Source organism: Choristoneura fumiferana, chromosome 23 (genome assembly GCF_025370935.1).
Source record: "Choristoneura fumiferana chromosome 23, NRCan_CFum_1, whole genome shotgun sequence".
NCBI classification, from domain to species: Eukaryota; Metazoa; Arthropoda; class Insecta; order Lepidoptera; family Tortricidae; genus Choristoneura; species Choristoneura fumiferana.
In genome coordinates, this window is record NC_133494.1 from 5693585 (window position 1) to 5721102 (window position 27518).

General features: G+C 41.5%; 1 protein-coding gene across 1 annotated transcript; it reads left to right on the forward strand.

Moving 5' to 3' along the window:
* The first annotated feature begins 398 nt into the window (after window positions 1-398).
* On the forward strand, window positions 399-27082 carry Gp210 (nucleoporin 210). The gene is made up of 28 exons (XM_074105220.1): window positions 399-672; window positions 742-892; window positions 1094-1214; window positions 1603-1690; window positions 3028-3258; window positions 3679-4150; window positions 4768-4853; window positions 6135-6311; window positions 6437-6568; window positions 7171-7256; window positions 8035-8198; window positions 8501-8629; window positions 9260-9402; window positions 9637-9844; window positions 10033-10152; window positions 10524-10724; window positions 12640-12882; window positions 13639-13785; window positions 14300-14410; window positions 14989-15178; window positions 15687-15787; window positions 16708-16995; window positions 18241-18413; window positions 18792-18931; window positions 19410-19591; window positions 20888-21080; window positions 21837-22304; window positions 23198-27082. The coding sequence occupies exons 1-28, from the start codon at window positions 509-511 to the stop codon at window positions 23413-23415; spliced, it is 5127 nt and encodes a 1708-aa protein (XP_073961321.1). The 5' UTR covers window positions 399-508; the 3' UTR covers window positions 23416-27082.
* The last annotated feature ends 436 nt before the right edge of the window (window positions 27083-27518 follow it).

The window sequence follows — 27518 nt, forward strand, 5'->3', positions numbered from 1 at the left end:
TTTATTGCTATATGTCAAGTGACCAGATTTATCGCTGGAAACGAGCGGCGAGCGATTAGCATGTGGCCGCGCTCTTACGCTTAAAATGTGTATATTTTCAAGGTATTTAGTTTTCTCTTAATCATCCCATGATGATAGTAGTAAAAACTTTATGTTGAAACATTTGTTTATGTTGAACTTTATTTATTTATAAATCAACATGTTCTGACTTCCGTTCAAAATATATGCGAAAATTAACATATCGACAATTATAAAAGCAAAGGAAAATAAAACAAAAACTAATTTAAAGGATTCTGTAACCATAAAAAACCTACATTTACAATATTTACCCTTTATGTAATATAAACTAAACTATTGAATAGAAATTATGAAATTGTAGTTGGTAACACTGACAGACTGTCAAAAATTTTAAAATGCGCTGCTTCAGCTGCTTGTTTTTGTAGGTTAGAGGTGATCAAGAAACTGTTAATACTCTAGTTTTACACATGTAATTCTATTAATAACAAGTATGGAGGGATTGCAAAGGACTCTTGTACTCACATTAATTGCGTGTTTGTGTGTACATACTTGTGAAAGTGCGAAAATAAACACTCCAAGGGTGCTCTTGCCTTGGTTTGATAAATTGACTGTGAATTTCACATTTGAGATCATAGAAGGCGGCTGTTATACCTGGTAAGTAGTCGTGGGATTATTTCTTGATGATGATATGTGTAGATTGGTTATACAATAGTTTTTTTATAGGAGTTTATCTCGCGATGACATCATCGACTTGGAGCCGATTTATGAAGACTCCTGGGGGCATTGTTCACGATCCGCAAAGGTTTCCGTATCCAAAACATGCGTACCACCGGGCTCCGTGATTATTCTTGCCGAAGAAGTGAACAGCGGCGAAGTAAGTGCTCTGTTTGTTATGGCGGGAAATCGCTAGTGCAGCAATAACAACAAAAATAAGTTCTCTTTTTGTTATCTTTCCTCAAAAACAAGATAAATAAAGTGAATTTAATTGCAATATATTTTTGTCTTAGCATTTAATGCTACAGAATAGCATTTCTACTTCAAAATATACTAAGAAAACAATGAATATTCATTACAGATACTTCGAGGTGATGTCAGCATTGATAAAATAAGCTCTCTCAAAGTGATGAGCACAACATGGAAATTGTATTTAGAAGAGGCACCTGAGGCTTTTGAAGTAGTTGCTTATGATGAACTAGGTAAATAATAGTACATTGTTACTTAAGGACAATAGTAAAGGACTGCAAGAGTTTTTGTATTTCATTGCCAGGCCATAAAGTTAATGAGTGGTTAACAAGTCGAAGTGGTCCATCGAGTGCCACAATGAAATATAACCTGTATTGTCAAGGCTAAAGCTATCTTTATGCTTTAGTGCCTTGCCACTGTATGCCATCTGTCAATTTTCTTCAAATGTTCAAACATGAAGTGATAGTGACAAGGTAGTAGTGTAAAGATATCTTTGACCTCAACTGTACAATTTCACTTGTAAGTCTAAACAGGGGTCTAAACAGTGTAATGCCATATAGTGTAACTTTGTCTTGCAGTTGAAAAGATCAATCAATAATACCATTGCTGTTGTTATTTCAGGCAATAAGTTCTCAACACTAGAAGGTGTGACTTTCGAATGGACCATTGCCAATCTGGGCAGTAATGTTGGAGAAGATCCACTGGTTACGTAAGTGATACATAACTGAACCAGATTTTAAAGGCTTTGGTTAGATTATTATCATCTTTGACTTTAGTATATTGGTTATAATTAATAATAAGATATGTCTAATTCATAAAGCCTATATGATCACATTACTACTTATGATTACTGTCCTGTATTGTATTGTATTATATTATAATGTGGCACTAGTGGTGGCTTTATTGCTAATAGTATTCATTACTCTAGAAATTTTGATTCTGTACTTAACGCTACTGTAATTAAGTGGTGTCAAGGAAAAAGGAGATGAGTAAAAAAAAATATTGACTCATCTCCTAATTGCCGTGACACATAATAGTGTTTTGAACCAATGAGTGCAAAAATCTCATTTTAAAATTTTTTTTTACTCATCTCCTTTTTCCTTAACACCACAGAATTTTAAATTTCAATTAGTAGTTATTCTACTGAGTAAAATTTTTGTACTATATGATATCATAATATTATTATTCATCATATGAGCATATATTTTTGCATCATCAGCATATATTTTTGCATCATCATCATTATCATCATCAGCCTGATATTCTAATTTGCACAGCTCTTTTTAGATCATTTTTTAATTGGATTCAAACACGTTTTAAGTGTTTTTTATAAAAGGTGAGGGTTTACATTTTGCCTGCTTTAAAATAAAATTGATTGAAGAAAGTCATCTAATTATACTAGTTATATATATATATTATATATGCAACCTCAAAGTAATTATAATAGGTGAAAAAATCAACAAAACCACAAAGTTAATTGACTCTCCCTCTATATTTTTTTTTAAATAGCCTATTATTGTAATAAAATTCTATAGTTTTCACGCAAAATAGGCGCACTCAGACGTCGAGTTGCGGAAAACAGCGTGCTATACATGTACCATAAATTCTATAGTTAATTTTTTTTTTCTATTTTTTTTGAGGCTTAAGTGCACTTGTGTGACTATGCCAGCCTCATTGAAAGACTCGATGTCCACATTCATCAAACACTCCTATTGCGATGTCCAGATTATCTGGCTGCAAAGGAGTGCTTGATGAACCTGTAAATTCGTACTGCATCTTCCGATACCAGACAACTCAAAATAACATTCACTGCACCATTGAACAGGTCCAAATCACTCAACCACCTATCGCGGATATCCTTAGTCAATACACACTCCACCAAAAAATGTATTAAGTCCTCAATCTTATTACAATCCGTGCACATTGGGGATTGAACTACTTTCATCATATTTAAAATAGTCTATAGTGTCTTACTGCTGGGCAAAGGCCTCATACTTGTAATTGACTTTAATTTAATTTGCGTTCACTCACAATAAAAAATTCTAGGCTAGTGAGATGGCGCGACACAGACTACGAAGCGCCCCGCAGCATAGCTGAGCTGGAAAGCCTCGGAGCCCGTTCCTACTCTGTGCTACTGTACGGGCAAGCCATGGGAGAGTGCCTCGTCACCGTCTGCCTTAAGGCTATATGCACAGATTTCCAGCTGCATGTAGTTGCTAGCGTGGTGCTTACTCCTGCAACAGCGAGTATCGCTCCAGGGGATACTTTGCGCTATAAGTAAGTTTTTTTTTGGTCTTGAGACGCCATAAGGGCCACTACATCAGGGCTTCCCAAACTGTGCGTCGCGACGCCCTGAGGCCTTGCGATATTGTCTCAGGGGCGTCGTGTGTCGGTCAAAAATAGATGTAGAAAAAGAAAAAAGGCTGGCAACTGGGCTAGTACTAAAATTGGTAAGTATTTTTGGGAGCTAGGTTGAGGGGCGTTGTAAAAACATGCCCAAGTCCCAAGGGTGTCACAGTACAAATAAGTTTGGGAAGCCCTGCACTGGGTTGTTGCTTTTATTTACTTGTTTTTAGTTTTTTAATTTTTATAAATATGTGTTTTAGGCCTGTTTTCGTTTCTCATTGCTCTCAAAGATGCCTCGTTGTAACTCTAGTATTGTTTGAGGATTTAATCACATTTATTAACCGTTTCCAGAGTCGTAAGAGCGCGTGCCGGTCGCCTCACGATCCAAGACATCGCAGACACCCTCTACTACATAAAAGTACCATCCACCGACGTAGCCCGCCTCGAAGACGCCATCAGCCTCGTGAGGGGAACTGAAATAGGCACAACCAATATTCACCTCATGTCAGGTGCCACAGAAGTCGCTACAGCCATCCTAACAGTAGCAGAACCATATAGAATCCGAGTTTCAATACGACCAGCAAATTTGGTGATACAGTCTGAACCATTTGTGATACACAGTCTTGTGTTGGATGTGAATGGGCATCCGTTGACAGCGGGTGATGAGATGCTGGTTAGACTGATGGTGGAGGGTGAAGCTAATGTGGATTTGGTGCGGTCTACCGAGAATGGGACCATTACTGATGCTATTGCTCAGAACGCTGGCCACTTTACTGTAACGGCTAAGCTATATTCCATTGCTGGAAGAATCATTTCTAAGCAGGTGAGCTATTGTTGCCTATTTTTTTGTAATTCTTTTGCTTCTTTTTTTTCCTCAATAGAAATAAGGTCAACAATTTTGTCATGCCCATCCCATCCCAGCCTATATACGTCCCACTGCTGGGCACAGGCCTCCTCTCAGAACAAGAGGGCTTGGGCCATAGTTCCCACGCGGGCCCAGTGCGGATTGGGAACTTCACACGCACCATTGAATAGCTTCGCAGGTTTGTGCAGGTTTCCTCACGATGTTTTCCTTCACCGCAAAGCTCGTGGTGAATTTCTAATGTGATTCCGCACATGAATTTCAAAAAACTCAGAGGTGTAATCCGGGGTTTGAACCCACAACCCTCTGCTTGAGAGGCGATAGGTCAAACCACTAGGCCACCACGGCTTACTTTTATCATGACCTTTAACTGAATAGCGCTTTTTAAAATTTAATGATCTTATATCACAACACTGTAATTTACTTGTCACTTGCAGTCAAATATATTCTGTAAACATATTTTTCAATAAAAGGACAGGTCAAGTTATATTAAAATTCAAAATTGTTTATTGCATGTCACATTACAGGTTTACCTTATTTCTATTGCTAAAAAAATAATTAATGTATGGTGGTTCCAGGTTGAAGGCACAGCGTCGGCGGTTGCTGTGGAACCCTTGGCTGTGGTACCTCCAGAACTTTATGTGGCGTGGACAGATGCTATTCAGTAAGTTAACATTATTTTCTAGGGGAACACCCAAATACTCCGAAATATTTTATTCCGAATTTGTTAATTCCGTTTTTCACAATTCCTAAGACATATAATTCCGATTATATAAAAACACGAAGTTTATTTTTCCGAATTTCAAAACAGTTATTATTGTTTTAGGCCAATCTAAACTACATAGCTTACGTTAATAAGTCGGGATTTGTTATTGATCGGTGTAATGATATTCGGAATTTTGAACATGATATTGTAACGGATAACTCACGTCTTAAATCGAGTTTAGCTCGACATGTTTCAGGCTATTTCGTAGTGCGCGTGTTGCGGCAGCCGCCGAGTCACGTGCTCCTGTGAAAAAGGGCTACGAAATAGCCCGAAACATGTCGAGCTAAACTCGATTTAAGACGTGAGTTATCCGTTACAATATCATTTAACATGATATTTGGAATTTTGAAAATCGGCATTTTAGTAATCGGAATTCGTATTTTTGGCATTTCGGATTAGTATTGAGTCAGACTTCTTATCGTTCGGTGTATTAAAATTCGGAATTATGAAAACCGTAATTTTAAATTACATATTCCTAATTTTTGGATTTATAAAGAATCGGAATAGTCATATTATACTGACTTCTACTTTGTCTATTGTATTAAATATTAAATATTGGTGCTGGCTGGTGACTACTGTATTGGTGCTGTAGGATAGTTGTATCCTTAAGAACACCCTAGAATAATGTTACTAATTGAGATTTCGTGGTACAGTCACCACCACCAATATCTGACACAACAAAGCGTGCATAATATCCGATACAACTCTTTCTAGGGCTGGTAGGACGTGTCAGATATAAATGCAGGTGACTGTACCCTATGTGTTATTCTTAATCTCAAGATCCAGCTACACATCAAATCCATACTTATTATATTAAAAATACGAAAGTGTGTATGTTTGTATCTTTGTCCGTCTTTTACGTCAAAACGGAGCGACGGATCGACATGATTTTTGCCATAGAGATAAGGCTACTTTTTTATCCCGAAAAAATGTATAGCTATAACCGAATTCCACGCGGGCAAAAGCTAGTTTCATCTAAATACACCCAGCGCTTTTAGCGTGAAAGATTAAACATACACGCACACTAACAAACTGTCGCATTTATTTATAAAATTTGTGGGATAATATAGCTTACTTTGACCTTATAACACTCGTACAGTGATGATGCCCCTTTATTGAGTGAGTGTTGTATTCTCTTTTATTCTCCCACTCGTTACTAACCGTGAAACGTATTTCAAGGGATATCCAACTAAATCACCGCGGCGGCGGCGAAGAGCCGGTCGCGTGGTCGGAGCTGGAAACAGCCTCTAGAGCTGTCTCGCTCGCACCTACGGGCCTTGTCACTATCCGAGGTATCGGCGAGCTCGACGTGCGCGTGCAACTGAAGAAGTATTCTCATGTGCGCGCTCTTGGAAAGTGAGTAGATCTTTCTTTTTTAATGATGGATTGTTTGCTTAATGACTAGGATATTGGCGTAAGCAAGTGAAATTCTGCCGTTTAGTTTTCAGAAGTATTTGTGATGTGTTTGCATTATTCTACAGAGTGTTGTCCGCTCCCCCGGAGTTGATACAGGTGTCGAGTTCGGGGCACGCGCGAGTGGGAAAACCGCACCAACTGCATATTGCGTTAACCGCCACACATCCCACTACCGGAGAATATTATAACTTCCACAAGTAAGTATTTAAATTTCAATCATAATATTTCAGCTTCCGGCTTCAGTCCTATTAAGTTTAAGCAAAAAAAAGTTTTTCTGAAAAAAGTTCTTAGTATTACAAGATTTGACCACATACAAACAAGCGGGTGAGCAAGGAAATTATTTTAGTTCATATAAGTAATGATTTACCAAAAACCATAAAAGATAGCAAAACACTAAATATTTATAAAAACAAAGTTAAAACACTGTGCACTGTATAAATATAAGTCACTGTATCTATCAACTACTATGAAACTTAATAATTATTCTACTTCTAGATAGAAATTGTCTTGTAAGTGAAATTAACTGTAATTTCTTTAGACAATAAATGTTCTTTTAACTGATTTTGAATAGCCGTTCGGAGAATAATATCACAGTTATTGTTGCAATGTTTATTCATTATTAATTATAATAAGTTAACTTTATTTGTGTGCTTCAAAGTTTAGCTTAGTGTATATTATTAGTTATATTTGTTATACGAGTTTTTTTTTAAATTAGTAACGATATTTTTCCTCAATTTCGCGACTTATGACGGCCATAAATCTATAACAAAAGAGCACCTAAAGAGTAACCGATTTCTAGGTGTAACTGCGCATCATTCTCAGTGTCCCTACTGGAAGGGCCGGAGCCACAGAATGTCACTGCCGCTCCTTGGGTGCAGCCTATTGGTAAGTTCACTTTATTTTTTTTTAATAACTCACATGGCGTTTTAATATGCGTAAATCTCGCCCTGGATCCGGTTTGTATGCGCGGAGTGGCAGTGAGTTGCATGTTTGGATCGAGTGATAAGTGAGAATCAAAGGTAGTGAGTGACTGTGGACACAGTCAACGTACAACATTTACATCCACCCATAAAATCCACATTTTTTAAATACCAATCTCAATTTCTTCTTAAAATCCGTATATTAGCAAGAATTTTATTAAATATTTGTGATGCCATTTACCTTTCCACATCAATGCAGGTTAACAGTGTCTCAGACAAATACGTGTAGTGATTGAATTAACAGAATGTTAGCGTGTGTTAATGCTCAAAGTAATGACCAGATTATTATTAGTGTATAATGGTGTATGAACGAAGAAGAACGAGGGTCACCGACAATTTACCGGCGATTTGGCTTCTTCAAGTGACAATCGGCAGGCCGTATAGCACGGAGAACAGATGGTTATTGGGACCGTAAAGCTCTCAAATGGAGATCGCGGATCGGCAAGCGCAGCGTAGGACGTCCACCATTGAGATAGCAATCAAATTACAGATTTCACATACAAAAACTGTCATTAAATTGCGATTGCGAGCGTCAGAGACGTTAGGCAGTACGGCGTCTGATTAAAACCGCGGGTTCACGGTGGATGCAGGTCGCTTCCAACCGTAGCAACTGGAGGTCTATGGGGGAGGCCTATGTCCTACAGTGGACGTCCTACGGCTGATATGATGATGTGTTGTTTCAGACGGCGCGTGCTGCGTGATAGAGTGCGCGTGGGGCGCGCGCGGCGTGTCGCTGCTGCGCGTGTCGCGCGGGCGGGCCGGCGACACGGCGCGCGTGGCCGTGCGCGCCGCGCCGCGGCTCGTGTGGCCGCCGCACGCCGCCGCCCTCGTCGGCTCCGACCTGCCTGTACGTATACCTGAGATCGAATGGCGTGCATTGAGTAGGCAGCAGGATAGGCAGTGCCTACTCTGCTGGGGGGATGGCGGCGCGCTGCTGCGGCGCAAACTCGGCGTGAATTGACCCAATGCACTCCTGTAGAGATCGTGGCCTATTCTGGAACCTTTTTACAGCTAATTACATTTTCGCGAATTCACATTGGTGTTAAATGGTAGCGCATCGGGACCCCATACATCCCTAATTTTTTTAATGTAATTTTTATCTTTAATTTAATGCCTATATAATTTTTATCTTTAATATTTGGTATCCAGGTATTAGCTGAAGGCGAGGCTCTGGAGCCCCGCTCGAGCGAGCCGCGCGTGGCGGAGCTGGCCCCGCGCTCCGGCCCGCCGCCGCACCGCCACCCTGACTTGCAACTGTTCACCTTCACATGCCGCAGGGTACGAACTTCTTTATCCTACTAAGGTCGTCAGCTGCGTTAAGCTGGGTACACGGACCAGGTGCCCTCGTGTCGTGCAGTTTCATGTCATCTAATTGGATACGCAGTGCTGCTCTATTCAATGGCATGAATTTTGCACTAATTTTCCAATCAACTGCCAACCCTTAACGGTTCACGCAAGCAAAGCTGCGGATAAGTAAAGGCTGGTAAAGTAAGGAACTAGGTCCGGTAAGTGTACAACCCCGTATTGGTCGATCCGGAATGAACGACAATAATTCACGACCCTTAGTTGCAAGGCTGCGTATAGAAAGCGAATGTTGAGATATTGTTCCGCTTTTCGCACCTCACGTCGGAGGCATGTAGGAAACCGCTGTTCAATCATTAAAATTACAGTTCGTCTTAACTTTAAGACCAGATGCCCTATTCTCTAATGCATTCGAAATTACAGTCGTTTTCACCACTTCTTTCTGTCACACGATATAGGATGATGGTAGAAAGGGATAGTATATACGATCGTGAGCGTCGAGCGGCCGGGCGTTCGATAATAATTATGGCAATCGTATTGAGAAGTAGCTAGGTTTAAGTTGCTTCAAATCAACGATGATAACTGACTATTTCTTGTTGTTAATAGAAAGGTGACTCTCGTCTTGCGCTGGTAGCGAGCGCAGACGAAGAACAAGAAACTGCGGAGTTCGAGGCGGCTTGCGCGCCGTACGTGTCCCGGATACGGCTGGAGCCCGCTGACGCGCCCACCAACTGCTCCGGCGGGCCCAGGTAACTATATAAACATGAGACACAAGACGGTAAGTAGGACCCCGCTCGGCATGATGAACACTTTGTCACAAAGACGTAGCTGTTTTGCACTTTTAGTTGCAAAGTAGCCTTTTTTATCATAGATTTGAACCTTTGCAAATGAATGCCTAATTCAATCAACTATTTAAAGTTACGCAGTTATACTGTAACTACAGTTTGGAATATTCAGCCCTGAATGTTTTCTTTTTCCTTCAGAATTTGGCTCCGTCCCGGTCACGAAGTGACAGTCAAAGTAACTCTCCTTGACGCGATTGGCCGAGAGCTGCTGGACGAGCGCGGGCCGCGTGTGTCATGGGAAACTGACCCTAAACACCCCGGCATAGAGTTTAGAGCGGTCGACAGACTGTTCATCGAGACGCATCCAGAATATGCGCCGGTGCCGGTGCCTTATAAGTATTATCAGGTGATTATTTTAAATATACAGGTAAAATAATCTGAATGTAAATTACATTTCACGTAGAGAAATGTTTTCAGAACAACTAACATTTCAGTATAAGAACTGCCATAAATCTGAACAATGTCTTTTATTCTTGTCTGTCACGGTTTTTTTGTATAGTTTCAAAACTTAGCTTAAATTTTTTTTTTTTTTAGCTTGTAGTAGCAGATGAGCAAGCCATCGGTTGGAGCGGGTCTCTGAAGGCGAGCATTCCTGAAGCCACAGCCAGCATCCAAGCCAGGGTCGTGGCGCCCCTGAAATGCGACCCTTCAAAGGTTTGTCCAATAAATAAATATAATAAAATAAAACTTTTTTTTTTGTTTAAAAACTATTTTTTATAACAAAGATAATATACAAAGAACTATCGGAAAATGTCATCCAAAATGTCGTTACGCGTTACTCTTTGAATATAGAATACATGTATAAAATCATATGTCGAGCGCAATTAAAAATTCTTGATTTTATTTTACAAGTATGTTCAGTCATACTTAGCCAAAAACTGGCTCAAATAATCTGGATTTATTTTGTGATATCTTCTGAAGAGATGCTTCACAAACACTCCTTTCATTCACCAGGTTCTTTACTGCTCCAATACATATTTTAACCTTGCTTGTACTTCTAAGTACTTACAATACTTATTCCTCAGGTCAACATAGCATGGGAGAGCGAAACAGTGTCCAACATAGCGACTATAACAGGCGGGAGCGGCCGGTATGCCGTAGAGGCGCCCAAAGGCTCGTCCGGGACGGCAGACGGCGGTAAACTGACGGCCGTCGTGCCGGGACCCGGCAGTTACGACCTGGTGGTCGCCGATCAGTGCGTCAGCGGCGATCGGCAGCATGTTGAGGTGAGGTTTGATGCCTAGTTGATTCCTGGTTGTGACGGAGGTAATTGACCTTGACATATTGAGCCAAGGGCTACTATTACTAGTACTAATACTCGCATAATAATAATTATTAAATCCACCTGAACCCGCGTTGTCTAACGCTCGAGCGTCTGCAATGAAGGCTATCGTTTTTTGTGTCACTAGATGGCGCACTGTTGCGTGAGGTTTTTAAGTAAGGCTTTCAAAGTCTGTTATTCCGGCCGTGAAAACAAAGTTTAGATTTAAATCATATTTAATACACCTTAAAACCGTACCATAAAAATATCGAGCATGCCACAGTGTTCATAGTCCCCGTTTTGTTCGGAAAAAAGGGAGGACAAAGGTTTCTGAAAGACAAAACTGTCTCAGAACACAGACATTCATTGCCCCGGAACGCATATTTGGGTTACCTAATGATTCGCCGACTATTTTTAGGCAGATTATTGATTGGCAGACAACGTTTCGCCGAGTAACGGTACGCCGATGAATTTGTACGCAGATGTATTGTTTCGCAGACTAACGTTTCGTAACTCAACCTCTAGCAGACTATTTACTTGGCATATGAGTCAGTAAGCGGAACAACTATTCACAGAAATTCGTTTAGCCTATTAATCACTACACATTTTGCACATTTGGTCGAACAACCTTTCGCTTTTGTAACGGTTGAACTATTATTCAGTGCGCATATCAACTTTTCGCATCTTTTCGTTTCGCATGGGGAATGGCATTCAATACCGCGAATATGTGTGGATTACACTATGGCTTATTGGCATTTTTACACGCCGTGCTGACCGCGCATTCTTTATGATTTTTTTATGTACCCTCACAAGTTTCAAACGTATAACGCAAGTAATAAACGTATTTTTGACCATAATTTGTATTTATTTTATATTCGAGTTTAAACAAACCAAGTCGCGATGCTAGCAGTTCGGTTCTGGCACTTCGCCGGCCGCTACCGCGGCACGCTCGCTTCGCTCGCTCGGCTCGTGCGTTGTTGGTCGCAATTCTACCTAACACTCCTCCTCGCTGACGCTCGTCGTCGCACCTAACTACATTTTGATAACAGCTAGTATATATTGTCAACTCAGTAAAATCCTACCTGTCGTTTGGCCGATTTTATCTACGCAGATTACGAAACAAAAATCGACTGAACATTAAATCTACTTAACAATATGAATGCCATGTGATAACTCTGCTTATCGTGTCTCGACGAACAGTTGTTCGGTTAACTGAAACAATTACGAAACAAACAATCTGCTAAACGTAAATCTGCTTATCGCTATTCTTCCTACCGACTACTCGGCGAAACGAATAATAGGCGTAATGAAATTATACCAAACGTTGCTCGGCCAAAAGAAAAATCTGCCAATAGTTATCTGCGAAACGAAAATCTGCGTAATGAAACTCGGCAAAACGACAGGTCACCGCATATTTGCCATAATTAATTTCAGATATAGCAAAATATTCACAAAATTATTCTAATTATAAATAAACCCGTGTAGCTCACCCAAAAACTATGAGATTTGACATTTCGGAGACCTCACGCTACACTAGCGCTTCTAGTGGCGAATTCATACGCGATAGCCCTCATTTCATTCACAGTCTCTTTGCTGATTTCGTGTGCGTCAGACAGTGCTGTCTCAATGTCTTTTGTATTTCGAATATAGACAGAAAAGGTCCGAGCAAAAAAGTGTTCGAATTCATCCCATTCAAAACCACTAGTGCTCATATCCGAATCCATACTAACTAGACGACATTAAAAAGTAAACGTTCTAGAACACGACGTGCTTAAAAGTTTCTTCTAAATATTACTCTACGAAGTTTTATCGTCTGATAATCTGTTTATTAATAAACGATAAAAAAGTGTCATTGATAATTCATATCCAACATCTCTCAGGTCCACATAGAAGAAGTACAAAGCGTGGAAGTGTCAACATCGCGGGCAATTTGCGTCGGTGCTTGTGTGCCCATCGCAGCGATAGTTAGGGGCGTGTCGCACACGCAACTGAGCGCCGGCCGAGCGCCGGAATGGAGGCTCAGTGGACACTTCACTGTCAAAGATGGGCTGCTGTGCGGAGTGAAAGAAGGCGCCGGGAAAGTCAGAGCGACTTTCGGAGGCGTCTCTAGTGCTGATGTTGAGGTGAGAATTGTTTTATTCATGTTTCATCTTTGTTAATTTTAGCTACTTAACTTTAGAAGTGATTGCCAGCGGAAAGTACCAGGCTCAACCATATTAAGGGGGTACCTGACCTGACTCGCGAGTGAGCGCCGGCCGAGCGCCGGAATGGAGGCTCAGTGGACACTTCACGCTGGTGGTGCTTTCTTCTGATGTGCGGAGTGAAAGAAGGAGCCGGGAAAGTCAGAGCGACGTTCGGAGGCATCTAGTGCTGATGTTGAGGAGTATTAAATATAAGATAAAATGATTTATTGATAGAAAAAAACAAACTGTTTGCAAAATTGGTTAGGAACGACAACAGAAAACTCTTAAAACTACGTATCAACATTTATGTTTTTTCTATACAGTAGTATAGAAAAAGCATAAATCTGAAATAAATAAATCAGACTGTCAAACGATACCAAACAAACTAGATATACAAATTGCCGAACGACGAAACGAACTGGAAACAAAAGTCCTCATTATGCTCGTAGAATTGCTCCTCTGAATGGTTATGGAGATCTACTGAACAAGCCACAACCCTGAACGAGAATATTGACGATATTGTTGATTAGCGTTTTGTTTTTATCACTTAGCGTGAATATCATCAAGTTACTCAAACATTAACCTTTTCACTGCCGAAACTATATGAGCTGGCTAATTTGTGTCTTATAATTGAGACAATGGCGGTTAAAGGGTAGGCCAAATCAAAGGTATTCGAATGTAATTTGTACGTTACAGGTGCTAGTGTTCCCGCCTTTGAGCGTAGTGCCGGAGCGGGCGCGGCTGCCGCCGGGCGGGCGGCTCCAGCTGCGGCACGCGGGCGGGCCCCCGCCGCACCTCGCCGCGTTGCACTACAAACTGGTCTCACACGCTGCTTCTGTCGAGGTATACAATACATTACATTAAAAACAATAGAAATAACATGACCGCCTTGCGCTAGCGAACACAGACGAACTTGTATGTCATAGAGTCTGCGAAGAATTCGTTTATGCGTCACTATTTTTTTTTATTTGTTATTCTGTCCCGTTGTCTAAGAGACTACTAATGTGATTAGGAGTCCATAAACTCATGGTTTTAAAGAGTTGTCCAGGGGATGTAACCATGGCAATGAGGTGTTAAAAAAAGTTGATGGACCCGTATCGATATCCCGCGGGAATAAAGCAATTTTCCGAGATAACTATCCTATGTCCTTTCCTGGGACTCAAACTATCTCTTCCACCAAATTGCACCTAAATCGGTTCACCGGTTTAAGCGTTAAGAGGTAACAGACAGACAGATACGCTTCCGCATTTATAATACATATAATCGTCGGGATAAGTCCTAGTTGTGGCATAATTACTAGTAGAAATCGCAAAAATTTTAAACTTTATCAAATATTATTTTGTGCATTTTTTGATAGGTCAGTCAGTCAGGCCTGGTGTTGGGTCAGGCGGCGGGAGCGGCGCGCGTGAGGCTCGTGGCGTTAGACATCGCGGACGTGGAACTGGCCAGCGCGGAAGCTGAACTCGAGGTGAGATTACCGCTGAGCAATCCTGCCCGATTCACTGAGTCATTCCTTCCCGAGTGGCTATAACCTAACCAATGGAACCAAGACGTACTTGTTTGTTACTTAACTTTGGGGTGGTTAAATTTCTATGAAGGTCTTCATACACTGTAACAGCTCAACAGCCACTTGACTCAAAGTTAAATATGGAAATTTAAGCCTTGTGTCGTATTTACTACGGTACAATTTTCTAAATTTATGCAGTGTACGACGCGTGGTCCATGCGTCAACTATGCGTCTTACATTTTAGGTCCACTAAAAGCCATACGTCGGCCCGGCGGCGGCTACGCGTTTACGAGTGGTGGGCAACCCGCCATGTCCAACCGAGAATTATATTACCCACTTGTTGACACCACGTTGTCAACTAGTGACCATTGGGGGGATTATACCTAGTTGACTACTCAACCGAGGAGTGGAATTGGTGCCACAGTAATTCGGAGTTGATAAGTGTGCAAAGTCCTTAATTGTCTCCATGTACTCTATGACTTAGGCACACTTGTAATCAGATCCCGTACTAGAAATTCATGTAGTAAATCAATTGGCAGGTTATCCCAATAACGGGTCTGCGCGTACGTGCGGCGACGCAAACCTTGCTCGTGGGCGAACCGGCACCGTTGTGGCTGGAAGCGACCGGCCTCGGGGCGGCGGCGCTGGCGGCCTTGCAACCTGCGCCGCGAGTCGCCTGGGCTCTGAGGGATACGCGCACGGCGCGGCTGCACGTCTCGCATATCGATGGTAGGTTGATGCTCTTCTGACCCGTACTATTAAAGCGAGATACATAGCTGTACATTACACAGCAGCTATACACTGTCTGGTGTTGCTTCAAGCGAGGCTGCGGGTAGTTACGCTAGGGGCCTTGGTTGGAGGTTCATCTACACGACTCGCAAAAGCCGTTCTGCTCTGACCCGTACTCTTTAAGCGAGATAGCTGTACTGGTGCTGTTTTAAGTGACGGGGCACCGGGTTAGCGGCCTTGCATCTGAGGGAGGTTCATCTAGACGAATCGATGATATGTTGATCAAGCCATTCTGCTCTGTCTGACCCGTACTCTTTAAACGAGATAGCAGTACACTAGCTGGCGACTGAGACTCGGCTGGTGACGCTGTGTCCATAATCGACGGCGCTAGCCGCTTGACTTCGACTGTACAGTAGCACAAGTGGCAACATGTCAATATGGTTCACAATTTTGTTGCTGTACCTTCTCTCAGAATAAAAATATCTTATGAAATTACAATTGGTTGCAGATAAACTGGAGAGAAGCGTCGCCGAGGGCTTGTCTGTGAGGGTGATTCCTCTCAAGCCTGGAGTCATCACGATCGACGTTAGAGTGCGGAATATGGGACAGGTAACAGACATACATAACTAATCTTTATTAGGACTATATCTTTGAATTATTGATTAACTAGTTACCTTCACGAGAAACATTTAGGGGCTGTTTCACCATCCATTGATGAGCGTTAACCGACGGTTAAATGTGATGCCGTCTCCGTCTATTCGAACAAAACAAATAGAGACGGCATCACACCTAACCGCTAGTTACCACTAATCAATGAATGGTGAAACAGCCCCTTACAATCTTAGATAGGTAAAGTGAGATTGTCTACACCGCTTCCTCGACTCTTAAAAGGCGCCATTAAAATTTTATTTCGCACTGGAAACTGAAAAATGGCGCCCCTTGCCATCTGGCGCCGAAGAGCGACCACTCCTCTTGCTCTACTCCAGGGCCGGCGCTGAGTAGGATTAAGAGGATGTTTAATGAAATAAATCCGGAAAACTCACGTCTTAAATCGAGTTTATCTTGACGTGTTTCGGGCTAATTCGTCGTTGGGGCAACACGATTCGGCGGCTGTTGCAACACGCGCGCTGCGCGCCACCGCTCTGCTCGCGCTACTACCGGGTGATAAACTCGATTTATGACGTGAGTTATCCGGATTTAATTAATTAAATAAACAATTTTTCTTTCTGTGTACTTGTTTTCTGTATCGCTTACTATTTGTGGTGTACAATAAAGAGTCATTGTATTGTATTGTAAATATGAGTGGGTCTCACGTTAGTTTCATGTTAGGAGGATGTTGTCAAAATCTCACAAAATTCTAAGTGGCCACGTGAAGAATACCCGTGAAGCGGTGTAGGCAATCTCGCTCTAGCTTGATCAAGGGCTAGAGTCGACGCTGTCTCACTAATATATGAGAAAGTTTGTGAAGATATTTTAATGTTTAGGTACTCAATAACGCACTATGGACCTTTGACAAATTTGAATGCCAGGTAGCAGAAACGCGTTCCTGGGACAGCACAATAGAGATCCTAGCCGTAGCCGACATCCGCGTGTCGGTGCACGGGCACCCGAGCCCGGCCGTGGCCGCGGGCGACCGGCTCGCCGTGGCCGTCGGCGCCACCGTCCGCCTCAAGTCGCTGCCTCGCGGCGCCTGGCAGTCATTCGGAGACGGCTCCTTTGAAGTCACGCCTAACGGGGACTTGAAGGCTTTGAGTCCGGGGTACGGAGTCGTCGTGGCGCAGCATAAGGATGATCGGAATAATATTTACAGAGAGACGGTGAGTGCTAATTAAAGTCTTGATAAATATGTATTTAGTTTAGTAGAACGTATGTTTAGTCAAGTGTAAAAATATGAACTTATTCAAAGTTTCAAAAATAAGTACCACAGACTCTTATTCCGATGCAATAAGGCCGTAGTAACATATTTTTGAGTGGTTCGAATAGATATACTTATTTTTGCACTTGACTATACAAGATTTGCTTGGTTTGGAAGTAGTTCGATTTAAGTCGAATTGTCCCATGATATTGGCAGTCAGTAAAAAAGTTTCTATTTTTTAATTTTTGTCAGAAAAAAACATATCTTCCCTTGGGTGTCGTAAAAGGCTACTAAGAGGTCTAATCTGAGAGTGGACAGCGGCACCAGCAGCCAGCAGCATATTTTTGCGCCACTGTGTAGACACCATGACCCAAATATACGTTGACAATTAAAAAAGTAAACATTTTTAAAATGGAACGCGTTATGAGTTCATTTGTTTATTTTTCTATTTTGAAAGAAGAAAAAAACATCACACTATTTTCCCAAGAAAGTCCTCATGAAGATTCACTACTGATCCTGATCCGACGACCACGTTCGCTCTGTCAAAAATAAAAAATTACGAACGAGAGTATATTAGAAGCCCGAAGTCGAAGACTGGTTCTAGTACCGCCCGTGCGACAAACAATGTTTTTCATCACATAGGGGGAAGGCGGCGGGGAGCTGGCGCTGCCAAGAGCGCAGTCAGCGGTATCGGCAATATTTTAAAAATATTAGTTTTTCTTTTACAAATATACAATTTTACTCGCAAATGTTATGAAAAACATTGTATGTCGCACGGGCGGTACTAGAATTACGAACATCGACACACTAAAGCCCTCAGTCTTCAACTTCGGGCTTCTAATAGACTCTCGTTCGTAATTACTTATTTACCGCCCTTAAAACACAATGTACTATTAACATTTGATTATCTCCAGTGACTGGCGACTCGACCTCGGTCTCCTAATTAATAGACTCTCGTTCGTAATTCCTTATTCACACACAATGTACTATTACAAAAATGCCGCTAACTGCTTGCGTGTGTGTGTGTGTGTGCGTGTGCGAGCTCCTGCTGCTGGCCGTGCAGCAGCTGCGCGCGCCGCAGTATAGTACGGGCAGTGACTCATTTATCGACCACGGGTTTCATGACAAGCACATTTGGGGGGTTGCAACCAAGATAGCCTCCATGTTACGACACTGTTTACGGAAAATAATTGTCTGCTCTGTACAGGTGATCCACGTGGAAGTGGCGGTGCCGACATACTGCACTGCGGAGCCGAGCCTCGGCGACGAAGGCGCGCTGCGGCTCGTGCTGCGGACGGCGCTGGGCCGGCCGCTGCTCGCGCCCGCCGCCAACGCCAGCGCCGCGCCGCTGCCCGCGCACGTGCGCCGGCTGCCTGACAGGTTAGGGGATTTGGGGCCAATTCGAAAGCTATGATAATAGCCCCCAATATTTTAAAATAAAGTCAACCGGGGTTTTATTTCTAAAGACCTTTCTTTCTTTCGTAAAGACAACGCGTTTGCTGTCGTCAAATAAAGTCAACCGAGGAGAGAAAGAGAGAGAGAGAGAGAGAGAGAGAGAGAGAGACGAGAGAGAGAGAGAAGAGAGAGAAGAGAGCGAGAGAGAGAGAGATTAATTTACACATAGTCGATACACAGAAAAAACACGTTAGGAAGAAATAATAATTAAAAAAAAACCCCACTGGGCATTCTCAGCATAATGTTGCGGGCAAGCTGTTTTTTAGTGGTACCCGTATTTAGTAACGATATTTTACCTTACAGTGCATTAGGACCGGAGCTGCTGATAACGGGCCTGGATGCCGCAGGCGCGTTTATGACGTTCCACGGCACGGCGAGCGGCGTCACGGTGAAGGATGAGGTGTGGGTCACTGGATCCGAGTCCAACGCTGACAGAATCGCTGGTCAGTGCTCAGATTTATTTGCAGCTAGAATTTATTGCAGCAGAATTCATTGACAGCCAGGTCTGTCCAATGTAGTTGACGTGCCAAAAAAAAACATGAAAAGGAAAACCTTTCTAAAACTTCAACAATAAATAAAATGACATCAATTTATTTCCAGTCCAAAGCTCAATTTAGACCTGCAAGAAGAATCGCGCAAATTGCATTATATTGCGAGGCATCAAAGGGAACATGTTTGAATGTTCTGCAACTTGCACGATTATTCTTGCAGGTCTATACTGTACATACATACGGCCCCACTAGAATAAAACAGATTCTGTAAAAAAAACACAGAGCGTTCTGTGTGTACAACGACGTACCCACACCCACAGGGAGCTCTCTATTTATGCTACTCTTGAAGTTGTCTCAAGTTATGCGAGGATAAGAATGTGGATTTGTATCCGGTGGTATTTATTTAATTTTAACATTTGACTATCTCCAGTGACTGGCGCGTGGGGGGTTTGCCTGGACGGCGTGGGATGGGCGGCGCCGGCCGGCGTGAGCATTTACGCGGGCACGGGCGCGTCGCTGGCAATACTGACCCGCGCCGATGCCGGCAAGCACGCGCTGCGCCGCGACCGCCCCGCCGCCGCCCGGACGCTCATACAACTGCCAGTAGACAAGGTATTTACATCACCATTTAAAAAAAAACACGATATTGGAGGTCTATACCGGTTGGAGGCGGCCTGCATCTACCTTGAGCCTGCGGCTTTAACCAGTTCATCCGTCTATCTCGTTGGTGGACGTCGTTCGTGGACGTCTTACGCTGCGCTTGCCGATCCGCGGTCTCCCATCGAAAACTTTTCGGCCCAAACAGCCATCTGTTCCCCATGCTATATGGGCCATTGCCACACAACGAGCTAATCTGCTTACTACTATATCGTAATCGTGACTAAAGACTAGAGTCTTCGACCAGTGTGCGTTGCCAATAATGATGATGACAATACAATACAATAACTCTTTAATGCACACCAACACAGTAAGCAGTACAGAAAACACAAGTATATACATAGAGATTTTCTAAGGTAAGCAATAGGCGGCCTTATCGCTTCAGAGCGATCTCTTACAGGCAACCTTTACAATGGACAGAAATAAGGAATACATTTTAGCAGGTGGTGCAATTTACAGTAGATTAAAGCTGTATCAATAATACACAAGAATACACATACACAACAAATCTAAACAGATAGATAGGTAGATAGATACCATAACAACATATAAATAAGCTAACTATAACATTCATACGCAAGATGACAGATAGTGCTCTCTAAGCATAGACTTAAAGATAGGCAAGGAGTTCGCGCATCTCAAGTCTATCCGTAGGGAGTTCCACAACCGAGTGGCCTTGACAGTGTAAGAATAAACATAGAATTTAGAGTTTGAAAGTGGGACAGTAAGGAGAAAGTTCTGAGAGCAACGGACAGAAGTAACATAGCTAAATCGCTCTTTGAGGTAGCAAGGAGTGACCTATGGCTCTGAGACGTGATCCTTGACTGTTGGAGAGGCTCAGAGTCAACAAACTTTGGAGAGAGCTATGCTTGGAGTTACTTTTTTATTTTTATTTATTCTCCTCAATATATGTATGTTCTCATAAATCATATTTCATAAATGTTTTCTTTCTTTCGTAATACGGAAATTCGTCGAAGATCTAAAATCACCGACATAGCTATAAATATGCAAGTTGAAGTGGCAATGGGCGGGCCACATCGCTCTAAGAACAGATAGCCGTAGGGGGAGAAAAATGCTCGAGTGGCGACCGCGAACCGGAAGACAAAGCGTTGGCAGGCCTCCCACTAGGTGGACTGACGACACCGTGAGAATTGCGAGCAACCGGTGGATGCAAGTGGCGAGTTGTCTTTCATTGTGGCGTTCAGCAGTGGACGTCTTCTGGCTGATGATGATGATAACCGTAATCTTCAGATGGAGTTCCTGCAAGGCGAATGGCCGTCATCAATGGTGCCTTTGTCCGTCGAAGCGGTGGGCCTAACGGCCGGCCCTCTTCTCTGCTCCGAGGAACAGAAGTTCGCGCTCGAGGGCGTTCCCGTCGAGCTGCCTTACTCGTGCCGCACCAAGCTGCCGCACTCCGCTAAACCTGTGTTGGACATACTCAACGGTAAGACTGGGATTGGAATTGAATAGCTTTGATTTTGATTTCCTTCGTATCACCGTCGCTCGCTAAGTGTTAGAGATGTATTTGGCGAATGCGATTAAATGTATTTAACTTTATTTTTACGTTGTACGATCTAAGTAAAAACCACGTGGAAGGTTACAAAGGTGTTCGTTAATTAAATTAAATTCAAACATTTAATTGAATTTAATTAACGAACCATGGTTAGTGTTGTGAATCTTACTAATTGACCCGATTTGATTTTCGCGATCTGTGGTCAAAATACACCCTAAAAACCCCAAACATGGTTAGGTTACGTCGTTCTATCTTGGAGTACCAGTGTCTAGCTTCCGACTCCATAATCAAATCAGCTCGATGGTACCATATTCTTGTACATCAGGCCTTAGTATAATACCCAAGTTTCTTAGCATTACCACAATAAGTACATGGTGGAAATCAAATTCAAAGATTTCGTTACATGGAAAGATTTAGAAGTTTAAATATGCCCTCGCTGCGAAAAAGTGTAGTAATATTAGATGCTGCGGTGCGATATTGAGAACGTAGTGCCATCTCTTTCTGTCTTACAGTAATTGCCAATACTACTTTCTCTTGATTCCACATGAGTGAGCTCACTCATTTCGGAGTTAACACATTTCGGCGCGGTCAAAGTATGGCAACGGCGTATCTAAACTTAAATGTTTGGTTACATAGAGACAAGTGAAGCTAATATAAAAGCGTATTAAAAAGCACTTTTAATTTCAGGTCAACTAGGTTGCTCAGTAATTCCCGCGGGGCCTATCACGGAATCCTCCGAAATCGAGCTCTGCGCCGAATGGGGCGTATTCCGAACATGCACCAAAGTCTTACTACTGCCACCGATCCGTGTATCGAGCACCAAAGTCTCGCTACTCAATCCGCCGGCGATATTCACAGTGTATGGAAACACGCACGCGTTGAAATCAGTGCGGTTGACACCGTCGCCTGCTTTGAAATTGGAACAGAAGACGTCAAGTGAAGAGATAAGTGTGACAGTGAACAGTGAATCGTCTGTGTGTGGGTTGGGGTGGGTGAATGTTGTGTCGCGACTGACGGCCCAAGAGTTGCGAGTGGAGGTGGAGAGGGAGTGTGAAGTGGCGTGCGGGACGCTTCTCGGCGCGTTGTTCGCGCTGCTCCGGCCTTATGTGCCTACTATGATCGCGGTTGCTGCTGTCGCTGCTGCGTATACGTTTAGTGAGTAATTTGATCATACTGTTGTGTTAGTTCGTAGTACAGTCACCAGCAATAATATCTGCAACAGCGGAGCGTGCAAAAATATCTGACACGTCCTTCCTGCCCTAGGAATAGAGTCGTATCAGATATTTATGCACGCTTTTTGTGTTAGATATTGGTGCTCGTGACTGTACCAATATCTGACACAACAAAGTGTGCATAAATATCTGATAAGACTTTATTTCTAGGGCCGGTAGGACGTGTCTGGTATTTCTGCACGTACTTCTGTGACAGATGTTAAATAATGCAGCTTACTTCCATAACTTAGATTTTAGACGTGTGACCATGCTATGTCGTTTTATTGAATTTGACATAACTCCATTCTGTTTTCAAGAAGGCTTATGGAGTATAGGAAAGGACCAATGTAATTTAATTAACTATCAACATCATCAGGCCTTACATCTCCCACTGCTGAGCACAGGTTACTACCTCTCAGATGGAAAGGGCTTTAGGGGGTGGAAGAGGTTGTAGTTCCCACACAGGTCCAATGCAGATTGGGAACACGAACAACAGTTAATTGTTTTGTAGGTCTATACAGGTTACCTCATGATGTTCTTCTTTACCGGAAAGCTCATATTAAATTTCATGTACAAATTTCGCATGTGAATTCCGAAATACTCGAGAGGTATGCATGAACCCGGGCTAGAATCCCGATCCTCTCCTTGACAGGCCTTGAAAAGTAACAAATATTTAAAATAGAGATATTTTTATCAAGTGATTATAATAAGTAAAAGTTTTTCCCAAGTTTAAAAATAATCTTTTTCCATTCTTAAATATACTAAACTCATTTTAATGCGCTATCTCGGCATGTCAAATAGGCAGTCCCACTAATCTTGCTCATCCTCTTTCCACAGTCCAACAGCGTCTCCACCAGAAGTCAATTCTACGGCAACCGTCTCCTCCAGAGACGGTGCTGCCTCCAGAGTCCCCGCCGCCGTTCCCGCGCCGTAGTTGGTCTCGCAGTCCGTACGCTGCGCCGGCGCCGGCCCCGGTGTACGGGGACGCTTCGCCGCCGGACCAGAGCTTCTCGCCTAACAACACCCGCCTTACACGCTCCATGTGGACCAGTTAGGTATAACCAATGTAGACATGTCGCAAGTGGAGTGAAAGTAGTGTGTTTCCCTGCTTACAGTTACCTGCACTTAAATTGACCAAACTGAAAAAAGTTCATGATTCAAGCCTCGTCGTTACCATATAGTCCAAAAAATTCTATTTTTTATTTTATTTGACTGGATGGCAAACGAGCGTGAGGGTCTCCTGATGGTAAGAGATTACCACCGCCCATAAACATCTGCAACACCAGGGGTATTGCAGATGCGTTGCCAACCTAGAGGCCTAAGATGGGATACCTCAAGTGCCAGTAATTTCACCGGCTGTCTTACTCTCCACGCCAAAACTGCTACCACCATCTTGCTCACTAATCCTAAGGTCCTACCACCTGCAAAAAAATACAAAATATAGTCTTGAATCGTGTTCGTTGTGTCGCACACTGTCAACTTAAAGGTGCCACAGCGGAGCTTGCAAAAATATCTGACACGACCTACCGGCCCTAGAAATAAAGTCGTGTCTGTTATTAATGCGCGCTTTGTTGCGTCAGATTTTGGTGCTGGTGACTGTACATCGGTAGTACGAAGACTCACGAATGTGTTTCATTGGTCCGCTCTCGTGACTAATATTTAAATCATATTACTAGAAAATACCATTCGAAAGTAAACTCAGTATCATGCTAGTGTCTTAAAAAAACGTAATGAGTCAGTAAGATTATCAGAAAATATCAATCATCTTTGTAATGTTTTGATTGATTGGCAAAAGAAAAAAATACTTGTCGAATATTTTCGGACATTTACCCCCTGTTTCACGATCTATTGATTAAAATTTATCTGACGGATAAATGTATGCCGTCTCTGTTTGTTTTGTTCGAATATACGGAGACGGTATTACATTTATCCGTCAGATGAAATTAATCAATGGGTGGTGAAACAGCCCCAATCTAATTGACGGGCTAAATAGTGTAATTTATTTTTGCTCTGGAAATTGCCCAGTTAAAGTTCAAATTAAATTGTCGACTATATGACACAAGCAATCAGACGTGATTTCAAATAATATGGACGATGTACCTGCATACACACTGAGCTAGTGAATCCACTAGTTGGTCTAATGTGTACAGTAGAACAAACTGAATCGTCCACTGTAGAACCTTTTCGTAGGCTTACGGCCTGTTTCACCACTCGTTGATAAATTTTAAGTGATAGATAAGTTTGATGTCGCCTCCGTTTATTCGGACAAAACGGACAGAGACGGCATCAAAGATCTGTCATCTATGTGTGATGAAAGGGCCCGTAAACTCGTCATTTTACGAAAGTGTGGTAACCATTTCTGAAGTGGTTATTCCAATTTAATAAAATTTCTTATACAATACCCGTCGATAAGTGACATCTTTAACAAAGATTTGATAGACGGTGTGCTAGTAAAATGTCGTTCCACATCTATTGTTATGAAGGATTTTTTTGCATGATTTCCATTGGATGGAATGTCAGCTTTATGTAAATAGTAAATATGCGAAGTCGCTGAAGATGTTTTGAATTTTTGTAAATATATTGAGAACTTTGTTAAATATTTTAGACTTATTCTTGCATGTAGTAAACTGATTTGGGATTAATGTATTTTTTTTTAACATGAGACATCGACTTACCTACTGAAGTTACTGCTACATGAAAGAAGGGTATCTCTTAAATTTTTTAACCAATACAGTTTTTGGACTGGCATATTGAAATCAAAAACAACGTCCAATTGTAGACTAACAGGAAAAATACTTATAATTATAACAATCGTTTTGTTTTATGCATAACTCCACGTTATTAGTAATGATGGGCCGAACTTTGGTTTAAAACATGCCTCTAGTGAATTTGATATACGAGTGAATAGATAAGAAAGAGATTGTTAAATATGATGGTTGAAAGCACCCTTTCATGATTAAAAATAGGTACTTAATATTTATCAATGTTTAATTTGTGAAAATTTTGAACCAAATTTTTTTTTTTATTAAATTTACGGATTGTAATCAAGATTGTTAATTAAAAATTTATAACAACAAATAGAACCCACTACAAAAAACCATGAAAATAATTTTCTGCCAGTCTGAAGTCGGTGCCTCAGCACGAGCCAGCAGGAGTGGAACTATAATCGTCTATCTCACCTACAACTATACGAGTATATTGGGCTTCAATCGCTTCTGCTGGCTCATGCTGAGGCACCGACTTCAGACTGGTAGAAAATTATTTTCTTGGTTTTTTGTAGTTGGTTCCATTTTTTGTTATATTTTTTTTTACGGTTTTTAGTGTAAAAGATCTTTTCATCACTTAAGCTCTGAAAGTAGGTTGGATTTAACTTGAAATCCGTGTTGTAAATTCGATTTACATCTTTAGGGATGTAAGTAAATTTAAAAATCGAATGGTGCTCCTTTGTATTCACGAACTGGTAAATAAGGAGATTGTAATGCGTTATACTTACCTCGAAACCTTCATGCTGGCATAATGCTGCTGGCCAGTGCTGGCTGAATGTGCCAAAGCCAAAGAGCGCGAGACCATTAAAAAAAAACAAAAGACGGTTTGGCGCGATACATTTTCTTCCGCTCTGTTACAATTTGCGTATACATTTATAACAGTTTTTCTTTATTTCCTCGCATTTGTAATGAAAAGTAGTGTTCAACTCGAGTGTAAATGATCAATTGCACCTGCGAACTATAAGCACCCTCGTTCGCTTTGCTCGCTCGTGCGCCTAAATATCTTGGGTGTAATTGATCACTTAGAACCCTTGTTTATCAATCTACAGTTACTAAAGATACAATAGTTTAATGTCAACTGCTCGTCACCTTTTACGAAAAATTGCTTTTTCCGATGCAGAGACGTTCATTATCCTTCATCACCCGTTCCATTTCACATATGAATTACGATGAGCTTAAATTGCTTAGCAACTGCGTTAAAGTAATTGAAATTTAACCCGTGAAGTATTCATTATTGAGTAGTCGCTCCGTTGGTAAAATTTGGTCTTCATCATCAGTTCCACTTCACCAAATGATGATTTTCAAGAGCAAATGCACGAGTTACTCCTAAATATATCGAAATTGCCATAGGCGTTCCGACGATATTTGAAGAGTTCCCTCGATTTCCTTAGGATCCAACCATCAGATCCTGATTTGGTGCTTATGGAACCTAATTGAAAGCATTACTAGACGAACGAAAAAAAAATTTTCAGATCAGTTCATAACTGACGGAGTTCTGAGGAAGCAAACATTAAAAAAAATACAACCGAATTTAAAACCTCCACTTCATTTTTGTTGCATATTTTACTGATATTAAAGATATCGTCGAAATAGTACAAGGAGGCTCTTTTCATCTAGTTGGATTTCGGCCGAATGCCGAAATGCGGTTAAACCTAATTTAAAACGAATTTCGGCCCATCCCTAGTTATTGGTCCAAAATTTGGTCGGTTTTTTATTTTAGTTCTCCCTATGTTGATAAAAACAATAATTTAATGCTCTGCATGCTTTTTTCTAGCATACCCCTGATGTTGACTTATTTTGTTATGATAATTATTTTTATTTAGCATCATCATTGCGTCCTGTTTGTTATCGCTAATGAGGGACTCAGTATTATTTTTTCCATTTTATTTTTATAATGTATTAATTTTGAGACATGTACCTTACGCACATTACAGCTACATACCTACCTACACACATATTTTCATACAAAATCGTTCCAATAGGGCTTTATTATTTTTCCAAATCAACTCGATTGCTAATCCTAAATTTATTTACGTGACTATCCAAAGAAAGGAGTATTGTTTCAGGATTTATACTTTTGCCAATTTGTAAATTCATGTCAACTATTAATTTCTAGTTCACGTTTTTGTGAGACTATTCCGTATGATTTTTTTATGTTAAATGTGATACTAAGAAAGGGTAATTTTAGTCAGGACTGTGTAAAATATTTACTTGTTACACTGTCATTACATATTAATTGATTGGTTAATATTTGGGACTTCTTAAAATAACTCTTTCTCACACTGTTGTACTTAATTCTTTTGTTTCTTACTTTAACCTATTTTTACCATCTAGCTGGAGCTAAATTTCTAAATACCTATAATATTTCTAAACACATTTGTTGCTTGACACAG